At 42.2% G+C, this 25,590-nt stretch overlaps 1 protein-coding gene across 6 annotated transcripts in view; it reads right to left on the bottom strand.

Annotated features, from left to right (window-relative positions):
- The window catches only part of LOC137371388 (ubiquitin carboxyl-terminal hydrolase 35-like), a 126,751-nt gene that overhangs the window by 18,302 nt on the left and 82,859 nt on the right, over nt 1-25,590 (bottom strand). For 4 of the 6 annotated variants that reach the window (XM_068033909.1, XM_068033908.1, XM_068033911.1 and 1 more), the window contains 2 exons: nt 22,079-22,185; nt 8,661-9,918 (listed from right to left, as the gene is read on the bottom strand). In XM_068033909.1, the coding sequence (XP_067890010.1) occupies nt 8,661-9,918; nt 22,079-22,185 (1,365 nt within the window). Of the gene's footprint in view, nt 1-8,660; nt 9,919-22,078; nt 22,186-25,590 lie in introns of those variants that run through there. The other 2 variants (XM_068033913.1, XM_068033912.1) reach the window with 2 other exon arrangements.

Below are 25,590 nucleotides of genomic sequence, written 5' to 3'. Positions count from 1 at the left end.
CCCTCCCACCTATCCAACTATTTTTGTATAGTCAGCAAATTTGGATACATTACACTTTGGCCCCTCCAAGTCATCAATATAAATAGTAAATAATTGAGGCCCAAGGACTGATCCTTGTGGCACTCCATTAGTTACGTCTTTCCAACCTGAAAAAGACCCATTAATCCCAACTTTCTGTCTTCTGTGTCAACCAATCCTCAATCCATGCTAATAAATTAACCCCAATACAGTGAGCTCCTATCTTGTGCAATAATCTTATGTGGCACCTTATTGAATGCCTTCTGGAAATCTAAATACACTACATCTACCAGTTCCCCTTTTACCAACTCTGCTTGTTGTATCCTCAAAGAACTCAAGCAAATTTGTCAAACATGATTTCCCTTTCACAAAATCATGTTGACTGTTTGATTGCATTAAGCTTTTCTAAATGTCCTGCTATTTCTTCCTTAATGATTTTCCCAACGACCGGTTAGGCTGACTGGCCTATAGCATCCTGCTTTTTGTCTCCCTCCCTTCTTGAATAGGGATGTCATATTAGCGATTTTCCACACCGTTGGGACCCTCCCAGAATCCAGTGAGTTCTGGAATATTTCGAACAATGCTTCCACTATCTCTGCAGCCACTTTCTTTAAAACCCTTGAATGTAGGCTATCAGGTCCTGTCGACTTGCCTCGCTTTAATCCCATTAGTTTGTCAAATACTTTGTCCCTTGTGATAGAGACTGTTACAAGATTTTTCCTCCCATTAGCTCCTTGCTTATCTGATATCTGTGGGATGTTTATAGTGTCCTCCACCATGAAGACTGATGCAAAATATTGGTTTAAATTATCTGCCATTTCCCTGTTATCAATTCTCCAGTCGCATCCAAGGGTCCCACGCTCACTTTAGCTACTCTTTCTTTTTATATGCCCCTAGAAGCTCTTGCTGTTTGTTTTTATATTTCTTGCCAATTTACTTTCATAATCAATTTTCTCCCTCTATTAGCTTTTTAGTCATCCGCTGCTAGTTCCTAAAAAATTCCCAATCCTCTGGCCTACCACTAGTTTTCGCCGCTTTGTATGCCTTAGTTTTTGATTGGATACTCTCCTTGACCGCCTTTGTTAACCACAGGTGGTTCATCCTTCTCATCGAGTCCTTTTTGACAGGGATAAATTTGACACGGATAGAGTTGCTCACCCTCAAACTGAATTTGAAATTCTCCCATGTTGTGACCCCTTGACCATTATTGACATATTACTTAAATCTGTTGAAGAGCCAATATAAGACCTAAAGCCTTCTTTTCAATAGTGGAGCACTTCTTTTGGTACTTGATTCGTTTTCTAGAAAAGTAACTGACTTGTCGTTCGATACCAGCAAATTATCTTGGAGTAACACAGCTCCTACCCCCACATCACTGACATCAATAGCCACTTTAAAGGGCTTGCTAAAATTGGTGCCGCTAGGACAGGTTCAGTTATCAAAATGGCCTTGAATTTCTCAAATGCCATTTGACATAATTCTGTCCACTCGACCTTCACGTTTCTCTTTAATAAATTCATCAGTGGGTTAACTACTGTATTGAAGTTTGGAATTAACTTTCAGTAGAATTTGCACATCCCTAGAAATCGTTGACTTTTTTTGTCTTGGTGACCTGAAAGTCTATTATTGCCTGAACCTTAGCTTCTCAAGGCAACACTTGACCTTTACACACATTATGCCCCAAATAGGTAACCTTAGCCTTGGCAAACTCGCTCTTTGCTATGGTTATTACCAAACTGGCTTTCTCTAACTTGTCAAATAGAGCCTTTAAGTATTCAACATTGTCTTCAAGGTGTCACTGTATGCCAATAAGTCATCAAAATATACACAACACAACTGCTTAGCTCAGCAATCACCTGATTATTCAATCTTTGAAATGTGGCTAGTGCATTTTTCATACCAAACGACATGACTTTACACTGAAATAGGCCTGGCATTATGAAGGCAGAAACTTGTTTGGCTTGGTCGGTCAAAGGGACTTGCCAATATCCTTTCAGCAAATCAGTCTTGCTAATAAAGGCAGAATTCCCCACTCTCAATAGAATCCTCAAGTCGTAGGATTGGATAACAGTCCGTTTTAGTTACTGCATCGACTTTTCAATAAGCAATAGAGAATCTTTTGGAACTGTTTGGCTTTGATAGCAGCAGAACCAGAGAACTCCAACTGCTTTGACTGGGTTCAATTAGATCGTTCTTTAGCATACATTGAATCTCTCCTCTGACCTGAGCCAATTAATCAGGATTGAGGCAATAAGGATTCGGTTTAATGGATGTAGTTGTTCCTACATCAACCCAATGAATAGCCAGAGGAGTTCGACATGGTTTATCTGCACATTCTTCTTTAAACTCTTAACAGTTCAGCTATGTCCTTTTTATATTGTTTAGAAAGATAAAGTTTAGATACAGCTCTACACCAACACTTGTGTATTTGCCAGTTTCACCATAGGAGGTTCAATTTGAGAGTTCAGTCTCTACCTCTTCATTCAGCTCATTAAAATTAACACTATTCTTACCCTCATCTACTATCAATCGGCATAGATTTACTGGCTGACAATGTTCACGGTCATAGTATCTTTTCAACATATTCACGTGATACACCCTTTGACTTTTCCATCTGTCTGGAGTACTAAAAATAATTTACCTTACTGAATTCCATCTTAATGAAAGAAGGTCCACTGAACCCAACTTACAATGGTGCCACAGGTAAAGCAACAAAACTAGCACCCTATCTCCAGGTTGAAAACTACATTCTATAGCTGTTCTATCCGCTCAGGTTTTCATCACTTGCTGTGAAACCTTGAGATGTGCTCTGGCCATCTCATGCTTTTGACAGTCTCTCTTGGAACTCTGACACATTATTTAAGAGAATAGATTCCTTCTTCTGTGCTAAAAATCTCTCAATGAGTTTAAGGGGACCCCTAATCACATGCCCATAGACCAATTCAAATGGACTGAAAACCAGTCGACTCATTTGGGGTGTCCCTGGTGGCAAATAATAAAAATGATATCCCCTTATCCCAATCATGGGGATACAAAAACAATAAGCCTTAATCATACTCTTTAGGGTTTGCTGATATCTTTCCAAAGAACCTTGTGACTGCAGGTGATAAGCAGACAATTTGAGCTGCTTCACTCCCAAATTAGACATGACCTCTTGAAATATCCCCGACATGAAATCTGACCCCTGATTCGACTGAATTTCTTTTGGCAACCCATATTGAGTGGAAAAACTAACATTGCAATCACAACATTCGCTGTGATCTTTTTCAAGGATATTGATTGCCTCTGGAAAATGAGTGGGCAAATCCATGATGGTTAAGAGAAACTTGTGACCTGACTTAAGTAAACTTCCGTTGTACTCCCTCCAAGGCCAATATATCCTTCCTAAGGTGTGGTGCCCAGAACTGCTCACACTACCCCAAGTGGGGTCTAACCAGGGTTTTGTACAACTGCAGCATAACCTCTGTCTTTATACTCCAATTCTCTGGATATAAAGGCTAGCATTCCATTAGCCTTTTTGATTATTTTCTGCACTTGCTCGTGGCATTTTAAAGATCTATGCACCTGAACCCCCAAGTTTCTTTGGACATCCACTGTACTTAACCTCTTCCCATTTAGAAAGTACCCTACTCTACCCTTTTTTGGTCCAAAATGGATAACCTCACACTTGCCCACATTGTAATCCATCTACCACAGTTTTGCCCACTCACCTAGTCTGTCAATATCTCTTTGCAATTTTTTGCTATCATCTAGACTGTCCAGAATGCCACCTAACTTTGAATCAGCAAATTTGGATATATGACTTACTATGCCATCATCCAAGTCATTAATGGATAATGTGAATAATTGAGGCCCCAACTCAGATCCCTGCGGGACACCACTAGTTACATCCTGCCAAATTGGAGTACTTACCCATTATCCCTACTCTGTCGCCTACCACCCAACCAACTTTCTAACCATGTCAATAATTTGCCCTCAACTCCATGGGCTTCTCCCTTAATTAACAGTCTCTTATGTGGGACTTTATCAATTGCCTTCTGGAAGTCCATATAAATAACATCCATGGACACTCCCTGTCCACTACCTTAGTCACCTCTTCAAAAAATTCAATGAGATTTGTCAGGCTTGACCTTCCCTTCATGAATCCATGCTGGCTGTCCCTGATTAACTGAAATTTTTCTAGGTGTTCAGTCACCCTATCCTTGATTATAGACTCCAGCAACTTGCCCACCACAGATGTCAGGCTAACTGGTCTGTAATTTCCTTGGTTTCCCCCTTTCACCCTTCTTAAAAAGTGGAGTGACATGTGCAACTTTCCAATCCAGGAGGGACCACTCTTGAATCTAGGGAACTCTGAAAGACTATAGTTAGAGCATCTACAATGTGCTCCCCTACTTCCTTTAACACCCTCGGATGGAAACAGTCAGGTCCTGGGGATTTCTCACTCTTTAGTTCCATTAATTTCCTTGTTACTGATGATTTACTTACGTTAATTGTTTTAAGTCCCTGTCCCCTATCGGACATTAATTTTTTCGGGACTTCCGGCAAGTTAACCTCCTTTTCAACTGTAAATACTGAGGCAAAGTAATTGTTCAACATGTCTGCCATTTCCCCATTATCAATGACAATATCTCCAGTTTCAGCTTTTAGTGGACCTACATTGCTCTTGACCACCTGCTTTCCCTTTATGTAACTATAAAATGTCTTCTTATTGATTTTGATGTCCCTTGCAAGTTTCCTTTCATAATCTCTTTTAGTAGCTCTTATAAGCTGCTTTGTGACCCTTTGCTGGTCTTTATATCGATCCCATTTGGTCCGATCTGTGCTGCGTTTTGCATTTTTGTAAGCCATTTCTTTTTGTTTTATGCTATCCCTAATCTCTTTAGTTGTCCATGGCTGTTTTTTCTGTGAATTGAAGAAGCTTGATGCCATCCAGGACAAAGCAGCCTACTCGACTGGCACACCATCCACCTCCTTCAACTTTCACTCCCTCACCGCCACTGTGCATCATCGACAAGATTCACTGCAGAAACGCACCAAGGCTCCTTCGATAACACCTTCCAAACCCACAACCTCTACGACCTAGAAGGACAAGGGCAGCAGATGCATGGGAACACCACCACCTGTGAGTTCCCCTCCCAGTCACACACCATCCTGACTTGGAACTATATCGCCATTCCTTCAGTCACTGGATCAAAATCTTGGAACTTGCTTCCTAACAGCACTGTTGGCCTACCTACACCCCAATGACTGCAGCGGTTCAAGAAGGCAGCTCACCACCACCTTCTCAAGGGCAATTAGGGATGAGCAATAAATGATGGTCTAGCCAGTGACGTCAACATCCCATGAATGAACTAAAAAAAAAAATAGACAGGTACAAAAAGTAAATCAAAAAAGCTAATAGAATATTGACCTTTATCTGAAAGGGACTGGAATTTAGAGAGGAGGAAGTTATGCTTCCACCATAAACAGCTTTGTTCAGATACCATGTGGATTACTGCATTCCTTTTATGGCAATGCACCTCAGGAAGGATACATTGGCCTTAAGGTAGGATACAGTGCAGATTCACCAGAATGATACCAGCGAATAGAGGGTTAATGATTAGGTCAGGCTGCACACATTTGAGTTTGGATTCCCATAAGTAAAGCAGATTGAGGGTTGGTTGATCCAAATCGAGTTAAAAGGATTCAATATGGCAGATATAAGGAAATTATTACTTCTAGTTGGGGAACAATGGGACATAATCCTAAAATTAAAGCTAGGCCAGTCAGGAGCAAAAATCAAGAAGCACTTTTTTTTTTGCAAAGGCTGGTAGATATTTGGAGCACTTTGCCTCAAAAAGCTGGGACTAGGACAATTGGAGCTTTCAAGACAAGTAGATTTTTTTGTTAGACAAGGGCATCAAGGGATATCCAGCAAAGGCAGGAAAATAGAGTAGAGATGCAAATCAGCTATAATCTAATTGAATGGTTCGAGAGGCTCAATGGCCTGCTCCTGCTTCTAATGTTCCTATCTCTCCCACAGCCCTATAACAGCTTTGATTAAAGTCAATGACATTCTTGTGTGCATTATCCCTCCTCAAACTCTCCACTGCCTTTTAGATGGTTGATTAACGAATCCTTCCCTAAAGCCTCTCCCATGTTGGCCAGTCAGTGGGACTGGCCTTGCTTAATTCCACTCTTACCTATTTGACTGTTGCCAGAGGATCTATACCAATGGCTTTTCTCTCCTGCACAATCACCATGGGAATACTCCAAGGATCCATACTTGGTTTCTTTTCTTTCTTTTGGGCCTCCTTATCTCGAGAGACAATGGATACGCGCCTGGAGGTGGTCAGTGGTTTGTGAAGCAGCGCCTGGAGTGGCTATAAAGGCCAATTCTGGAGTGACAGGCTCTTCCACAGGTGCACTTACGCATGTACATGCAGTCCCTTGACAACACCAGCTGCAGAGGTTATTTATTAAATCGGAGATTGCGCGCGTCGCTGGCTAGGCCAGCATTTATTGCCCAGCCCTTATTGCTCTCGAGAAGGTTGTGGTGAATTTCCATATGTACTTTGAAGATACCCAGCTCTAAGTCTTAAGCATCCTTTTCAACATGCCCATTGCCTCACCTGTCTGAATCTCTGTTACGAAAGCACTTCTATTTTTTTGATGAAAATATTTTTTGAGCAATTCATAGCCAGACTGAAGGGATGTTAACCCAGTTTTTTTTTCCCCCAAGAGGGTGAGCAAGAGGACACTGAAATAACTTGTTTGACAACAATGTCTGCTGGTTGTCACATGACTCAAGTTAAAAATAGAACAGAAACCCTGGTAACTGGGGAAGGTATGCGCAGTAAAGTGTGGCTACCCGACCCGACCAGACAAGTGTCAGGTTCGGGTCGGATCTGGCTCGCTTCCAGGTCCAGCATTCGGGCTTGACGTGGATAGTGATGCTTTGCTCCGGGAAGTAATCTTCAAATGAAGATTCAGGACGTCAAGGTGGGAAACGTGCAGTCCGGACTCTGCACTCTGCAGTAAAGCCTGGCTACCTGACCAAACCAGACTACGTGTTGGGTTCAGGTCAGATCGGGAATTTAAAAAAGTTAAAAGGACTCTGGCCCGGGTTGGGTTTGGCTGTTGTCAGGTCAGGCTTTCATTTTATACCCAAGCCAGGCTTTAGTGCGCAGAGAAGTGACAGTCACGCGCCTCTCGACAGGACAAGCCCGAGAGCAGCAGTGCGCAGTCAAGAGAGCAACAAACTCAAGCTTTTGGTTGTAGTGTCAGTGTTTACCTTCTGGAATGAGATAAAGTTAGTGTCTGCTGCTGAAGTGTCAGAGGAAAAGACCAGATTCTTGCTGAATGTTTAAAGAGTCAAGCCTTCAGAGGAGAATAGAATGCCCAAGGAAGGGAAGACTACAACCCAGCTGAGCTTTCCAGCACCTCTCTAAAAGACCCTGAGAAGTCCACTATGTCAACTCATCTCGTCTCCTGTCTTTGAAAAGTCTGCTAAATTGATTCTCAACACCGCCTGAAAAGAACGGTTCTAAAAGATCCCAGTGACCTGCCTACGTGTACTCGAAGGCTAAACTGTATGCCAGTTTTGGAAAGCAAAATATTTCATCTGCTGTTTTCTTCAAGAATGAGCTAGTATTCAGCCCAAGTGTTTTTTTGTCTGTAAAAGAGCTCAGAACAAAAGAAAAAATCCCCTTTTTTTTGGTTAACTGGTGTATATCTGTATGCATGTGAGTGTGAGGGGCTATGGTAAAAAGGGAACTTTAAAATTTCAATCTGTGTGTTTATGCTTTACTTCATTACTGGTTAAGGCTTGTTTTATAATAGGTTGGACAACAAAATTATCAGTTTATCACCAAAATTAGGTTAGAGATTCAAATCCCACTCCAGAGACTTGAACACAACCTACGTGGACACTTCACGGCAGGAGACAGCATGATACACAGTCAGAGATGTAGTCTTGCATGAGAAGTTAAACTGAGCCCCATCCGTCCTTTCAGGTGTCCATAAAAGATCCTGTGGCACCATGCAAGGAAAAGAAAGGGCATGTTCCTGGTGTCCTGCCAATATTTATCCCTCAACCAACATCAGTAAATTATGTTACCTGGTAATTTATTTCATGGCTGTTTGTGGGACCTTGCTTTGTGCTTATTTTCCGCTACATTTCCCTAAATTAGTACAGTGGCTGTACTTCAAAAATAAAAAGGACTATTGACGGAGAGGCAATTGGGAAGTCCTCAGGATTTGAAATGCGTTTAATAAAAGGAAATCCTTTCATTTCCTAAAATATACAATTTTACATCATAAAAATAAAGCACAAAAACTTATTCATAAGCAACAAGGAACGGATTTCAAATGCTACGCTATTAACGTATACAGAAAGCATATGAGTCCTTCCTGGACTTTGGAATGGCTCCACAAAAGATTAATCCTACCTGCGGCAAGCAGATTGATAAATCAGATTTCACCGGAAGTCAAAACTACAAAATACTTAAGACATTTTTGGATAGTCTGCTTCAGCACCTATATTGTCTTGAATTCTTACCAAAAGAAATTTATTGCAAAATGTTAACTGGCACCCTACCCTTGTATTGCAGCAAGATATACAAATTGGCTTTTCTTTATTTCAGAGTAAATTCACATACCTGTAAATATTGAATGTTGTCCTTGGAGATAGCTTCCATCAGCTCTTTGCTTAATGCTGCTTCTCCATGCAGTCTGACACTGGCCGAAATATGTTCACCATCTAAGCATGCATGACTAGTTACTCGCTGTCTGTAGAACAACACATAAGCAGTATCTTTGGGAAAGTAATTTGTAACATTGCTGACAGATTCAAAAGATGAAAATGAAACTCTAGTATCATTGTATAAATACCACTGATCATCAGCTCTACTCTCAGCTTCCAAAATGATTCTTGGACCAATTCCAGAGTTAGCATCAACACATTCTCTGCCATAGCAATAGTAATGTCCACTTTCAGAAGATATTCCAGAGTGCACCACTACACAACAGAGGTCATAGGTAATTGACAAGTACGTGGTATCCTCTGTGAAAGGTTTCCAGTTTCTGAGTTGGCATCCCTGTTTTTCAGTGTTAATTATCTGTTCTTCATTTTCAGTGGTAACCCTAATGGGTAGTTTGAGAACTAAAGGAACTGACACATTATCAAGAATTTTTTTTCGCCTCATAGTTATGAGATCAAAGGAGAACCTTAATAAAGTCAAGATGAGGTAATGCGGACTCCCTGTTAATTCAACCACTTTTTCCGCTTCTTGTAAAGAAGTACATTTATCACAGTAATATCGGTTGTCACCAGACAGCATTTCTGGTGAAAGAAAGTAGTTTATGAGGTCAGACACTGATCTAGAACTTGCGGAGTCGCATGCCTTTTCTCCAGTGGCCATTGCAAAGTCATTCTTTGACATGGAGCTAAATGGATAGGAATTGTCATCTCTCATAACTCTAGAATACGAAGGAGCTTCCTTCTTTGCTTTTCCATGCGAACCTATCATTTCAAATGGTACAACTCGTACTGAAGGCTCTTTAGATTTTGTTTGCTTCTGTTTAATTGGAGATTTAGTAGCTTTGTGTTGTGGCTTATTTTGAGATGTCAAATTATCTGAATTAGCAATCTCCATTGAAATATTACAGTCATAAGGACTGTCAGATCTTTGTAGAACCTTATTAGGTGGTGGAAAAGCCAGGGACAGATCTGTAAAAGCTTCCTCTCGGAAGGAAATATTACGACAGCAACGACAATGAATCTTGGTCACCATCTTCCCACCAAACATTCTTTCTATTAATGTTTTCCCTGGATCTTGATCTTCTATACGGGTTTCACCGCATGTGTGTTTCAGTCTGTGGTAAATTCTTTTACCAGTCTTCTCTTCCTCATGTAGCCTTGAAAACAAAATTGAATATTTACAACTATACAGGATGTCAGGAGTTTCATCACCTCAATGAATTCCCTGGTTAAGAACCTACATCACATCTCAAACACACATCATCTTAGACGAATAAAACACAGAATCTTCCGAAGAAGGGTCACTGACCCGAAACGTTAACTCTGCTTCTCTTTCCACAGCTGCTGCCAGACCTGCTGAGTGGTTCCAGCATTTCTTGTTTTTATTACATAGAATCTTAGAATGGCTACAACACAGGAAGCCATTCAGCTTGCCATGTCTCTGTCAGCTCTCTACAACAGCAACTCAGCTAGTCCCAAACACCTGCCCTTTCTCTATAGCCTATGAATTTTCTTTCTCAGGTGCTTATCCAATTCCACTTTGAAAGCAAGACTGAATTTGACTCCACCACTTTCTCAGGCACTGCATTTCAGATCATAACCACTTGCTGCATAAAAAAGTGTTCATGTTGCCATATGTTCTCTTACCATTCACCTTAAATCTATGTCCTCTTGGTTCTCAACCCTTGTCAATGCTTATCCACTCTGTCTAGACCCCTCATGATTTTAAGCACCTCTTATCAAATCTCCTCTCAACATGCTCTTCTTTGAGAAGAAAAGCCCCAGCTTCTCCAATCTATTCATGTAACTGAAGTCCCTCATCCCTGGAACCACGCTCGTACATCTTTTCTTCACGCTCTCTAAAGCCTTCACATCCTTCTTAAAGCATGGTACCCAGAATTGGACACAACACTCTAGTGGGTTTCCTCCAGGTGCTCCGGTTTCCTCCCACATGCCAAAGACTTGCAGGTTGATGGGTAAATTGGCCATTAGCAATTGCCCCTAGTATAGGTAGGTGGTAGGGGAATATAGGGACAGGTGGGGATGTGGTAGGAATATGGAATTAGTGTAGGATTAGTATAAATGGGTGGTTGATGGTCGGCACAGACTCGGTGGGCCGAAGAGCCTGTTTCAGTGCTGTATCTCTAAACTAAACTAAGTTGAGGTCAAACCAGTATTTTGTAGAAGCTCATTATAACTTCCTTGCTTTCACACTCCATGCCTCTATTCATCAAGCCCAGGATTTAGTATGTCTTGCCACCAATCATTTGTGCACATATACCCCCAGGTGTCTCTGTTCCTGCACCCCCTTATATTGTCTCTCCTTGATATTCCTACCAAAATGTATCACTTCACACTTCTTGGCATTAAATTTTAATCTGCCACCTGTCTGCCCATTCCACCAGCCTGTCTATGTCCTCTTGACCATCATCCTCCTCACAGTTCACAATACTTCGAAGTTTTGTGTCATCAGCAAATTTTGAAATGATGCCCTGTACGCCCAAGTCTAGGTCATTAATATATATCAAGAAAAGCAGTGGTCCTAGTACCAACCCCTGGGGAACCCCACTGTATTTGTTCCTGTCAGACAAACAACCACTCACCGCTACTCTCAGTTTCCCGTCACTCAGCCAACTTCTTATCCATACTGCCACTGTCCATTTATTCCATGGGCTTCAACTTTGCTAGCAAACCTATTTTTATGTGGTAGTTCATCACATGCCTTTTGGAAGTCCATGTACATTACATCAATCCTCTCTTGATTATTTAGTTAAACACAATTTGCCTTAAAAATCATGCTGCGTCAATTAATCCACACTTGTCCAAGTGACATATAATACTATCCCAGATTATCGTTTTTAAAAGCCTTCCCAACACAAAGGTTAAACTGACTGGCCTGTAGTTGCTGGACTTTTCTTTACACCTTTTTTTGAACATTTGCAATTCTCCAGTTCTCTCGCACCACACCCGTATCTAAGGAAGATTGGAAAATTATGGTCAGTGCCTCTGCAATTTCCACCCCGACTTCCTTCAGTATCCTCAGATGCATCACATCTGACTCATCAGCTTCAAGTACAGCCAGCCTTTCTAATATCTCCTTTACCAATTTTTAGCCCATCCAGTATCTCAACTGCCTCCTCTTTCACTGTGACTTTGGCAGCATCTTCTTCCTTGGTAAAGACAAATGCTAAGTACTCATTTAGTACCTCAGCCATGCCTCTGCCTCCATGCGTAGATCCCCTTTTTGGTCCCTAATCAAGCACACCTGTCCTCTTACTACCCTTTTACTATTTGTATGCCTATAGATGACTTTTGGATTCCCTTTTATTTTAGCTGCCAATCTTTTGTACTCTCTCCTCTTTTTTTCACTTTCTTTCTGAACTTTCTATATTCAGCCTGGTTCTCACTGTGTTATCAAACTGACATCCATCATACGCACCCTTTTTTCTGCTTCATCATATCCTCTTTCGTCATCCAGGGAGCTTGGCTTTGCTTGCCCTACCTTTCCTCCTACTTGAGTAATAACCCACCTTGTGTAAGCAAATCACCGCCACTACTAACGACTTTGCCTTTGTGAGCAGTTTTTAGCAGACAAGTAAATAAAACACCAAAGCACGTGGTCAAAAAGTGCAAATTGAAATGAGATAAGAAATAGTGAAGTAAATGTTCATTTTAATGCTATAAATTTTGTTTTACAATGTAATCCTCAAATCTCAAAACGGTTTAACTTGATGCTCTTTCTCCATTGAACAGTAAAAATTTTGAACAACCAAGTGTGGTCTTCCTTATTCTTCATAAAAAGTCCAAAGTGCACACAGAACAGGAATAATTTGCCATCAGACTGAAACCAGAGCTGGATGACTAGAATCATCATAATGGCACTCAAACACAGAAAGCTTCTAAACAAGTTTAGTACAACTTCTCCCGATGCACAGGATGGTGCCTGACCATCCCTTTGTCAGCTAGGTCTTCCACTTGTATTCCAACCTTCCTTGTTTCATTATCAAATATAATAGTTTATTTTTTCAACTTATTCTGGGTAGCATGATAAAAGATGCTTTTTGCCCTTGCCACTAGATTACAGGATGACAAAAAATTAATCAGATCAAGGTGGAGAATCAAAAGTATAATACTTATATCCAGATAACTCCAGTCATCTTTTATCTTCTAGCCTCCTGCCACAATACAGTGGCTGGTTTTGAACAGTAAGGAAGTCCAAAATACAGAATTATTTGAATTAAGGCAGAAACAACTGTCATTTCCTCTTACTTTCCTCTCTTTGGAAATTTCTGCCTCTTGCCCTTTTTAAGTGGTTCAATTTAAGTTTTAATTATGTGGGATGCTAAATTTGCAGACCAAGTTCTATATTCCACAGTGCAAAACCACCTCTTTGTAGAAGTATTAAATCACTGGATAGAGTCAGGATCCTTATGGTCTGACCAAATTAGATTTTGTAGATGTTACTGGTGTACATTCCACCATGCCATCTCCGATATGGAAGATCAACACATCACTGTTATATATTACCAATATTCCAGCTTCTTTGCTGGATGTTGAAATGAACTGACATTCTGGGATCACACTTCTAGAAAGCCCTTATTATTTGCAAATGAATCAATAGTCTTGTGAGTCTATCTACAGTGCCAGATGATGCTTTTCTCCAAGTACTTCTTTCCAACTTCAGGTGAGGTCACACTTGCTGGTGCTGAGAGACTTCTACATGTGGAACATCTTTCAAGATCCCACATTGTGAAATCCTACTGTTTAACCTAGTAGCATTAACATCTGAAAATACATGACGACTGCTGGTAAATGAGAATTTTACTTCAAATAATTCCTCTCGGGAGACATTTCTAGGGGACACAAGGCACTAGATAAACAGGATTTTTTGTACCTGACCCAAAAAGGATTTAAAATGGCGTCCCTTATACAAACAATTTCCACTTGGCATAATAGTTTCAATATGGACATTTTCCTGGAGAGCAGCAAGCTGTGCTGGATCTGAGCCAGTAGATCTTCCTGTTCAGGATCTGTTTATCCCTTAATACAGGCAGGTTTGATCATTCCAAAATGATTTTGGTGGCCCAATTAATGGCTGGAAGCGAATGTCCTACTAATTCTTGTAAATGTCTCATGTTCTGAAAGTGAATGAAACACTGTATGCCTCAACCCCACTGCTCATTTAAGTACTGAACCTGTATGATATTATTAATTGTTTACACATTGTTCAGTGATTAATGGCCAATCACACTGTTTAAAGTCTGTTAACTTATATCCATGAGGTATGAGAAATGAACCAGATAACATGCATTGGCACCTGTAAGCAGGGACTCTTTTGTATCAAAATGGCCCCAAGGTGACATGCCTGGTGATAGGAGTTTAGAAGTTAACACTTTGTACAAGACTTAAAATAAGATACGTTTTCACTATTACAGAATAGTTTATGATGATTGACGAGACATCCTGTCTCACAAATGGAATCTGGAGCAGCAGATACTCAACGGGGACTTGGATGCTTCCCAAGTTAAGATAATCTGAAACCCAATGATTTCATGAAGAGAACTGGGTAGGCAACATAAGATTAGCGTTTTCTACTGAGGAGCTGCACAGTTTCACTTGGGCAACACTGCACACACTTGGGAATCCTTCAACTTTAGTCCTACCAATCTGTGCCTAAGCTCCTTGAGGACATAGAGTACCCTCTACATTTTCAGCATCAGTAAAAACAGAAGTTAACATTTTGGTTGTAAACTTTTGGCAGAACTGTAAACTGAAAGATAAGCAATCATTTTAGTAGGGTTGGGGAAAGTGAAGCAAGCGTACAAGTGGGCAAGAGACGCTACAGATACTGTAGTCAGAAGAGATGTATGAGTTGCAAACTGAATAAAAAATTTAGATGATTTAAAAGATCAATTCAGTGAGGCAAAGGAAAGGCAATTAAGAGAACAAAAGAACTAAGATGATAGAGATTAAGGAATTGGGAGAAATTTAAGCAAAGGGGGAAAATAAACTGCACATTCTGAAATGAATGCAAAAAAAAAAAAACTACAAATGCACACTAGATCCACCATTCTTGGAGAGGAGGATAAAAGTCAATATTTGGGCACAGATTCTCTTGCCTCAAGTGCTTTTAATGACAGGTCAACAACTAAAAGGTTGACCCATCTCTCTTGCCGTGCCCCCAACCAATATCCCCAGCACCTGCTGCTGTAAAGTAAATAGAGGATATACAGCTAATGCCAAGATGAGGCTGGGAAATGCCTTTAGTGTTTAATAGTTGAGATGTGGTCTATAAGGAAATAGGAGTCAAACACTTGCCATTCCACAGACACCTTTACAAATGTCACCAATTCCCACAATTACATGGATTATACTTTTTTTCACCCCACTTCCTGTAAAGAATCTAGCCTCAAAATAAGTTTGTGCTGATCGAACTGGGATCAATTTGAGGCAGCAAGCGGTGGTTGACCTGCGGTTTCAGTTTGGGGGTCAGGAGAAGCATTCCCGCACCTCCCGACTCCATGTTTTAGTCAAGTATTTTTTTTAAAACTTGCACCTAGTGGTGGTCTGCTGTAGTCCTTTTAAAGGACTACCAGTTAGGCCACATCAAAACCTGGTTTTCCTGAACACAGCTGACATTTTGGGTAGACCCTAATTTCTGGTGGCGTGCTTAGAGGGCAAGTGGTATTGTACTCAGATTGTTGGCACTGTTCTCCCACCTCCATCCCCGCTCCCACTCCCACTCTTTTCAAGGCTTCAATTTGTGTTTTCATTTTAAACCTCTTGCTACTGGAATCTTTCCTATACTTCATCCCCATCCCCCAGTGTTTCACTTTTCTTTGTATGGGTCTATCCCATGTCATTTCGGCACCTTTGCTACATTCACATTCTTTTGTCCCTTAAGGTCTTTCCATTGCCTCACATACTTGCATTGCTGAAGGTTATATTCAAACTGTTAACTTGTCTTGTCTTTTTTGGAATCACACTCCTTTCAAGATGAGATTCTTTAGAAGTTGCAACTGTGATTGCAGTCTGTTAATGATGAAACATTAAGCCAATAGTCTGAATTGCTTCTTTCAGACTTTGCTGATGCCCAGATAAGCAGTACACCAAGTAAAAAAAAAATCTTCCTTCTTCAGAGCCATTTCTTGAAGGACCAGTCAGCTGACATCAGAACACGCTACTGGTGGTTTACTTCACCATTGCTGAAAGTATAGGTAATCCAAAGTACCCTGTGGTTCAAGTTGGCTGATGCCAGCCAGTCATCAGGACAAACTGCTTGGATGATCAGCAGAAAAGTAACATCCTGGACTATTTCCTCCCACATGAAAGCATCCAAAATGCAAAATCCCAGGATGAGCACAAGACTCTTCTTTTTGGGAGAGAACATACAAGGAAAATCCAAGGCACCTCCGGCTGTGGAGCAATTATCCATTTATCAACAGTGTGCGCACCTCACCTCTTATCCCTGCACCCATCACTGACTTCTCTAGCAGACAATTATTTCCCTGACCAAAACCTGCAACAAGATGAAAGGACAACTATATTCTAGTTTCATTCAATCCAAATTAGATGCTAAATCTGCTTAGGATGAGCCCTTTCAATCATGTCAGATATGAGAATGCTTTGCTGGTGCTTTCTATAGCTGTTCAGCAAAACTGATTTTCTTCCTTAGCTTGTTCCTGGCCAAGAACAGGAGATCCCAATTCTGATAGCAACTACCCATTCACTTCTCCTCCTACATATGTTTTTTGCTCTCAATCTCTACCTCCGAATCCCAAATCTCTCATTCCCACTCTCCAGGTCTCATTCTAGTGCATCATGCAAGAAATTTAAAGCAAAGCAAGATTTTATCCGTGTCACGCCGTTTCTGACTGTGGAACTGGACGGCACTTCTGCTCCCTCTCTTTCTGCCAGTTTCCACGTAATTACAATTGCAATTAAAAGGCGTGGCAGCGGGCATATGCCATCACCTGGTGGGGAACGCTTTTTGCTCCTGTAACCCACTGTCAGTGAAACATCATGCATGGCCAGGCTATGAATTATCCTTTAGCAGAATCAGGGATGCTCATTAGCAAGGCCGTTTGTCTTCAAGGAAATTATTCAACTTATTTTCCCCCTTAACGTAGTTTCAGCTTATACTCACCCTCACCTGTCCTCACACCTCTCCAACACCATCCTTTGTAATTATTTTGTTCAGTTTCTCACTAAAACCACCATGTCTGCTAGTAGGCAGAGACCAGCCAGAGTTCAGTGATGCCTCCCTGCAGGCTCTCCTCCAGGAGGTCAGAGAAAAGTGGGAGGTCCCCTTTCCTGCAGATAGCATCAGAAGACCCTCCCACCTGACCAAGGCAGCCTGGGCAGAGGTGGTAGAGGTGTCGTCGAACCGTGAGGTTCAACCTAGAACCTGGGTACAGTGCAGGAAATGGATCAATGATCTGCTCAGATCCGCAAGGGTAAGTGCTGAGGCCACATCCTAACAAATGGTATCTCATAGGGTCCTCAAAACTTAATGTCTGAATGTGCACCTCTGCCAGCCGGGTGAATGCATAATCAGCCTTGGTGCCACATAGCAACTGCAGCCAGAGCACACGGAAGTCTAGCATCAGTGTGGGCTTTGCGATTAACAGGCCAGTATGTATGATGGGATGCATACAGCAAAAAGTGGCGGTGGGGGGGAGGGGGGGGGTGGTGGATTAAGCATCACTTGACATGTCATTAACTCAGCACTTTCTTGTGCAGGACAAACAGACCCACAATCAGCAGGAGCGCACCAAGACAGGGGGTGGAATGCCAGACCTAAAACTTCTCTCCCCCTAGTGGAGCAGGCATTCAAAATAGAAGAGGAGGGAGGACGAGCGGTCATTGATGGCGAGGCTGGATCACCTTGACGTAAGGAGGAAGAGCCAACCTTACTGCTATTAGCATATGGGCACACAGGATGACAATGCAAAAAAGAGATGCATTCATGCTGTGATGATGCTTAATGTGGTTCTGTTTGTTCTCCACTGCAGGTGCTCAATTGCATGACCAGACCAATGACAAGCCAGCAACCTGCTGACTCAGTCTTTGGGGACAATGATAGCAATGCCCCAGAGAATGTAGTCAACTGCCTCTTCAGTATCCTCCGCCAGCACAGTCACATTCACACAGTCTGCGGGGCAGTCGCGTGAAGAATCAGGGTTCCAATCTGGCGTGTACAGACACATGCCAGTAACGGAGAATGTGACAGCTGGCACCCCTGACACGGAGGACTGCTAGGAACCAGGCACTTGCTGGGCCCCACGCTGATGAGCCTCTGGTCACAGCAACAAGAGGCCTGCTGGAAATGCAGCGTCAGTTCAGGAAACGTGTCAGAGATCATACACATCTTTATACAGATGATGGAGGAGTTCATGCAAGCCATGAGCTTTGCTATGTCTGAGGCATATGAGCACTGGCTTCCTCCAAGGAAAGAATGGCATCCGCCTCGGAGGATCAGGTGGAGCATTCGACCCATTTGCACTCTGGACTGCTTTTCATTGCTTTAACCATGGGCTCTGTGCAGCAGTGGTTAGGTGAGGGGGGTGGGGGTGGAAAAACAGAGGTCCCTGGACCTCCAGGAGACCCCCCAGGATAAATGGTGCATCCTCATCCCCCACACCCCCACCTGAGGCTAAAGGGGATGCCCCTGCACCAGTGCAGGAGACTCTCAGTAGGATGGTAGTCTCAAGGCCCCATACCTCCAGAGGACGTTCACCTTGGTCATCCAAGGGCAGTGCACGGAGCAGAATGCCTCTACCTCAGATGTCAGGGCAGTACCAAAACATAGTGGGAGGAAGCAGAAAATTAAGGAATTCTGATTACCAAGGTGGCACAGGTGTTTCACCAAAACATGTTATAATTTGTAAATATTGCACAATATTTTGCTTGCACAATGTAATGTTTTTGCTTTATTTATATATTTGACATAATTGTCATTTTCTGGGGTTAGAGAGCTAAATGTAATGAATTGCCTTGTGGTAGGCATGCTTTGATGGTTACAGAGAACTAACAGACATTGCCATCATTGTGGCAGTTGCTTTGTCTTGGTGTTCACTCTTCACCTGAAAGTTTGAGTTTCCAGTTTAGATCTCGACAGTCTGAGTCAGGGTTTAACATGCAGGCTCAGCTTACCATCCCTTCTATGCATTCTTAAATGGGATTGGCAGAGTATACTCTTGAATAGGATAACTGAGATACTGCTGGTGCACACAAAACACTATGAAGATGGAGCAGGATCTGAAGTTGTGCTCATGGTAGGATGGCAGACATGTGTCCATGAAAGTTAGAGATTTCCTCCATAAGAGTATTCACTAGCGAGTGCGTTTAATGAGGCTCTACTCTCCGTGCAAGTGTAGATGGCAGAGGACACAGGATACGATCTTGCACCGTAAGGGAGGCTGGCAGGGGCAGGTTTGAATCCCAGGATAGCAGTAGAGTTCAGGAGATGGGTCAATGGTGATGTAGGTGCCCCGCTCATGGCTAAATCAAACATTTATAGGGTTCTCCATGGTATCCCATGGAAGTCCCTCCAGGGCCCTAGCACCCAGTGAAGGGTCACTCACATTCATGGCCTCCTCCTCACACATGTTCAAATCAGCCTCATCTGAGGAGTGCTGTTCCTCCCACTTGTTCTGTTGCAACAGATCTCCACGTTGCATGGCTAGGCTATGCAGTGCACAGCAGACGACGACCATTCGTGACACCCTCTGTAGTGTGTCCTGCAGAGCCCCTCCAGAACAGTCAAGACAACAGAATTGCATTTTCAGCATGACAATGGTGTGATCGATGATGCCTCTGGTGGAGCCGTGAGCTGCATTGTTCCGCTCTTCTGTTGTGCATGGAGATGCCTCTCTGGTGTCAACCATGTCCGCAGGGAAAAGCCCTCATCATCCAGAAGTCACCCTGGGCTGGGACCTCAAAAAATATTAGGGTGCCGAGTTGTGCCAAATGTATGCATCCTATGTAGGCAGTACTGACCCCTCCCTTACCTCGCCTTCATTGACTGACAACCCCCCCTAACCCCAGAACTCTAGTACCTTTCCACCTAAGCACCCAAACTCCACCCTCTATCCTCCCTGCCACTCCCCCACACCTCAAATCACCTGAAGCCCATCCTTTCAAAAGCCCCCAACCTCCATCAAATTCACCCTTGCCAATCCAGAGCCTGGAGCCCAACATCATTCCACTCTTGCCCTCCCTTTTCCCCAGATTTCAAGGAAAGCACTGACAGCAGCCATAGCTGCATAACGCTGACCTTTGCATGCCACCTTCAAAACGAACGTAAACCAGGGTGCCACGGGATTCCCAGGCACCAAATGAATTTGGCAGGGAGGCCTTAATTCCACATAATTATATGAGGAGTATTCATGGCAGGCCAATGCATTAAAAGATGGAACCCGCCACTGAACAGCATGAGGCTCGATGCGCCACAAGCATGCTGCTGACAATCTCCACGTCAGGAAATCGAAATATCACTTCCCGCCTAATTAAGTCACCTCACTCACCACATTTCCCATTCATGAAGGCCCCATAAAAATCGCACCCATATGCTATTGATGTGCTTGGTTTCCAACTATTTACTTGAAACCTGAATTGTACTTGCTCACAGACCTGGTTGCATTAGTTCTCTCAATTTCATTTTTTCTCTCACCCTCTCCTTCACCCATCCACATCAGTTACATTCCTGTTAACCTTGCCCCTCTCTTAACTCTCCCCACAGATAACTAACAGTGACTTTAGCCTTAGCCTCAACTCCACTCCAGATATCAGACTTGTTTTCTACCGCAGAGGCCAATTGTGCACTGCATGTTTATGCTTGTGGTGGTAGAAGCAATATCAGTTCCAATTTGCTCTTATAGTGAGCTCTGAACCTATTTAAGGTCATGGGGCAGGGCCTTAGTTTGATATTGTGGTACAATCAAGATGAAAACAAATTTATATGATTAATTCAAAATACAAGTTGACTGCTCACAATATTACACGAGGAGAAAAAATGCACTATATTCCTAACGTGAAGATGGCTTACAGGAATTGGTTGGGGGGTGGGGGGGGGGGGGTTGTAGGGGGAAAAGAGCAATTGAAGGAGCATCGGAGGGACGAGAAGGGGAGCTGGTAGTGATGCAGGTAGGCAGGCAGGGAGACACAGGAGGTAGGTAAAAGCAAATATATTTCTTAGCAATAGAAATTGATTGGGCAAGAGGATGGCACAAAACAGTCCTGAGTCAGAAATAATAAAAAAATAGGGAAGTGAGGTAAAGTGGGTGGTGACAGACAGGGATAGCAATAAAAGTTGCAAAGAAAGTGTAATGGCTTCAAAGCTAGGGTGGCAGGATGCACATGAAAGCTGCAGGAAAACAGCTGAGATCAACTACAAAACAGATGCTATGCAGAATTTGAGCAATGTCTAACTGATCAGAACATGCCATAGAGCTTTCCAAAACAACTGTGCTGCTCTGATTCGGCTAAATTTTTCAGGTAAGGGCCAGATTAACAAGCAGGCCATAGTGAACAAGAAAGTCAGCAGGTAAAGTGGACCGTGAATTGGGGGGGGGGGGGGTGGCGGAAGGGCCTGCATTATAAGTAACAGGAGAGGAGCACTGGAATAAAGACAAAAAAATTTACACCATATAGAATTTTCAAAAAGCTCAAAAAAAAAGGTATAAAAAATTTCAAATACTACTTGTGAAGTTTACTTACCTCTAAGCAGCATAATATGGTGCAGAATATAAGAACAGCACAAGGGCGAAGGAAGGGTGGAGGAGGGCCATAGAACCAGCTGAGGGAACTGAATGGAATTGGGTTAGGGCCAAGCCCTGGGCTGGTACATATCCCTACCCAGCACAATAGGGTTTGTCTATAGTTGTTGAGGCCTTGGTTCTGCATCTGCCATGGCAGGTATCAACATTTTAGGGACACATACTTGCAGGTTAGAAAGAAACTAGGTCCTGGAATGAAGTTCAGCCAGAGCTAGGGTTGCAGCCGGGAAACCAGGAGCAGCAATATCACAGGTGCTGAGTGAATGACAGTGAGTGAATGAGTGAGGTTCAAGGAGTTTTTCGATGTTAGTTAACAATTAGAAAGTATTAATAAACCAACAGAAAGTTTAGTTTGGAATAGATGCTGAATAGAGGAGCTTGTGTCAAAAGCAGAAGAGCCAAACGATAGATAATAAGAACGATCAAATGGTTATCATTGATCAATGGGTATAGGTCAGATATATGTCATGTAAAAATTGAACAGCAACCACCGCCCCCCACCCCCCAATTAAATTTACATTGCAACTCTTCAACTAACCTGTCCAACAGATATTTTAAGTACTCTGAACAGTCCTGTTGGGCTCCTGAGTTAAACCATGGAGGAGATGAAGCTTTCAAGAAGCTACTGGGGGAGATGGCTGGTCTCTACAAATGTAAATTAGAAAAGTTAGAAATTCAAAATGATTACTCCTCAGCAAAAGCCACAGAAGGATTCAAAAACAAAAGAAGTGACATTAGTTGTTTGCGTTAGCCATCCATATTCCTTGACGTTTATGCTCCACTTGCATAACAATGCATCTAATAGGAAGGGGAGAAGAACACAAAATATCACAGGGATAATATATTTAAGAGCTCTGTTTCATGTTAAGGTCTGCAATAACTAGACCATTCCTGATGAAGGTAATCCTACAAGATGTAAAATGTCTATACATCAAACAAGTTGTAAAGAAAAAGTCTAAAAATAAAGTTACAAATTGGAGAAAGAATGTGGGAGCAGGAGGTAGAATGGGAACTATATCTATGAGGATAAACTATGGTTAAACATAAGACAGACCATACCAAGAGCAGGTAACAATTTTTCTTCTTCACCTGCAAACCACATATACAAGAATCAAAAAGCATGGGTTGGTGAAAAGGTAGAATATTCACAATTTGATAGGAAAACTTGTGTTAGAGTTGACACAACCAAGACCAAATCTTGCATGACAGATCAAACTAAACAGTAATGTTTAACAATTAAACCATATGGCTACTTTTTAAATATAGATTCCTCATGTTCCTTCAATATAGTTTAATGGGGAGGTTGCAATCAGGTGCAACAAGCTCTCACTTTAGCTGGTGGTCGACATCCAAAATTATAACATGCATTTGGCAAGGTGTTGCTTAAAAATGTTACTTATTTTCAATCATTTGTCAATCACCAACAATTAACAAGCATCAATTAGGTGACACAGACACAAGGTAACTTTTCCCTCTTTAAATTTAAAGCCTTTGAAGCAAAAGAATCTGGATGTAAAGGGCATTCAACACAAAAGGCAGAACCTCCCCAGCATGTCCAAGAGCAGCCAGCTCATCTTGAGAAACATGTGGTCAAAAAGACACTATGTGCTAGATTAATATATTTATCTGAAACCAATCCAACCTAGGATTGCAAAAGTCACAGGTCTGAGAAGCTGCTTTCCACAGCAAGCAGGTATGATTAATACCAATCTAGACAGCTCGGCTGCTGAATTTTCATGGTTAACAAAGCACCCTCAAAGAGAAGGGCCTTTAGAAATGAGAAGTAATAAGTTGTTTGGAGGAGAAACCAATGCTTGTGGAGACACACAGGTAGAGGAAAAAAGTCACTGTGGTACGGCAGGGCACTGGAGATATCTGAAAATGGCACTATCTTGAATAAGTTGCAGTTTGTGGAGGATGGAAGAGGCCAGCAAGAAAAGTAATGAAGGAGTAACTGAGTATTGGATATGACAAAGGCATGAATTGGAGTCTCAATAACACAAGCAAAAGAGTTTTGGAAAAGCTCAGGGTTGAGCAGGATGCCAAACCTTTGCACCTTCAAACTTAGTTTAAAGATGGCAGCCATAAACGTAGATGGAATTGAGGCTGGGGGCACACAAGTGCTAGTGGGAGTCAAGAAGAATGAGAGCTGGTAAAACTGAATTAATTAGATGAAATCTCAGCTCATGCAGGTTTGACTGCCAGGTAAGCAATAAGAGTGGAGCAACAGTTTTGGAATTCATGGAGACAGAGATAAAAGTAGGCATCTCAATAAACGTGCTTTCAGATAGACGTGAGTACTATCCAAATTGTTAAGAGAAATGAAACAAAGATGGATCCTTATGGGATACCAGAGGTGACTGCATGGGCATGGGAAGTGAAATTAAAAGTAGTAAAGGGACAATTTTCCTCTCCTGGTAGTAATTATGTCTAAAAAGGTTAAGAACTAGTGCTAATCCTGCCTGAAAGGAACTGTACCAATTACATTCAAATTTTGAGTCATCTTATTTGCATAATTCTTCAGTTACTGGTGCACATTTAGGCACATGTATGGGGTACACTAGTGATGGGGGCACATGAAGATTGATTGCATAAAAGGTAAAATTTATAAAAGGGGTGGGGCAATAAAAAGGAGAATGCCATCACAGAACAGGGAGAGCAAATATTCTGAAACCCTTTAGAAAGGGGTCACGACACCATAATCCATTTGCAATCCTGGCCAAGGCTGAAGGTGCAAGACTAACAAATGATAGACAAAAGTGAACAGAAAGTGTGCTCAGCCTGCGAGCAGCCTTATATTGCATGTTAGCAGTTGTCCTAACAGACATCACAGTTTTTCATCTAGATCTCTGCTAACCCAGATCTTAAAGAACTTCTCCAATTATGTTGCTAGGTAGCTGCAACACTGTTCACCAGTATGATTGGAATCCTCTTGAAGGGTGCAGCTAATTAGATTATGCTGGCATACCTTCCTTCAGGCAACATGCCAGGCTGCGATTAGTGTCCTGCTAAAGAAATACCCACTCGAAGTTAGTCAAGTATTCATACCTCTGTGGCATCAGGCCTTCTGTTACAACCTGTAGAGAGCTGGAGCCTCATCCACTAAGCAAATCTTGGTCATTTCTATTTTGAGGTGTGCAAATACAGGCAGCTGAGTAGGCCAACCCACCTAGCATCCTGTTGGTGGGCTTTTCATCACCCTCTGCCCCCCCCCTCCCCAACATATTAGACAGGAGGATTACCTTTGCAAATTCCACTGATGCCAGTAATGGTGCTATAAACATAATTGGCACAAAGGCGCATGAAAATCTAAGGGAGGAATTTTAACCCCCAAAACAAGTGGGTTGGGAACATATCGGGGTTCAAATTTTGGTCTTTTTTGATCAGGCGTGGGAGTGGTTCCAATTTCTGGGGTTTATCAGAGGCACATTTGGATGCCAGTGAGAAACCTATTTGAAGTTGGGAAGTTAACTGCAGGAAGGTAGGGTACTTATTGGCATAATTAATATTAAGGGCCATTAATGAGGAGTTTGTAAATTACGTTAGTGTTCAACGTGGCTTCAAATTTAACTTGTGTAGCATGGATTCCCCAGGGCTTGAGAAACTGACCAGCGAAACAAGGAAGTTGAGAACTTCAGGTGGGTACTTAAACTTGCCATTGTCCGAAGTGAATAAAAGTTCACTTTATTGCAGCTGATGTCTCAGTTCCCTCTGACAAATATTTAACAGAGTTCACTTGCATGGATACAGCTTTTTTCAACCTCTGAGGCCAAAGTGACAAGGTCAGGATGGAAAGTGCATTGGATGGTTTTGACAGCATATTACCTTTCATGGCAGCGACGATATGCCATGGTGGGAATAGTATGTGCACAGGAGGAAGGCCAAGGTCACACTAACAGATCACTGTTTACAGACAGAGTCTTGGCTTCCTGGACCTCCTAGAAGAGTAGTGCTTAAGCAAGCTGAGACTCAAGTCAGCTGGTGGCAGGTGTCCAAGAGGAAGGCCAGTTGGACCTAGTGGCTATGCATTACCAATAGCTGTGAAAATGA

Source organism: Heterodontus francisci, chromosome 6, assembly GCF_036365525.1.
Source record: "Heterodontus francisci isolate sHetFra1 chromosome 6, sHetFra1.hap1, whole genome shotgun sequence".
Taxonomy (NCBI): Eukaryota; Metazoa; Chordata; class Chondrichthyes; order Heterodontiformes; family Heterodontidae; genus Heterodontus; species Heterodontus francisci.
The sequence above is the reverse complement of the archived record's forward strand: the minus strand, read 5'-3'. Positions and strand labels throughout refer to the sequence as shown.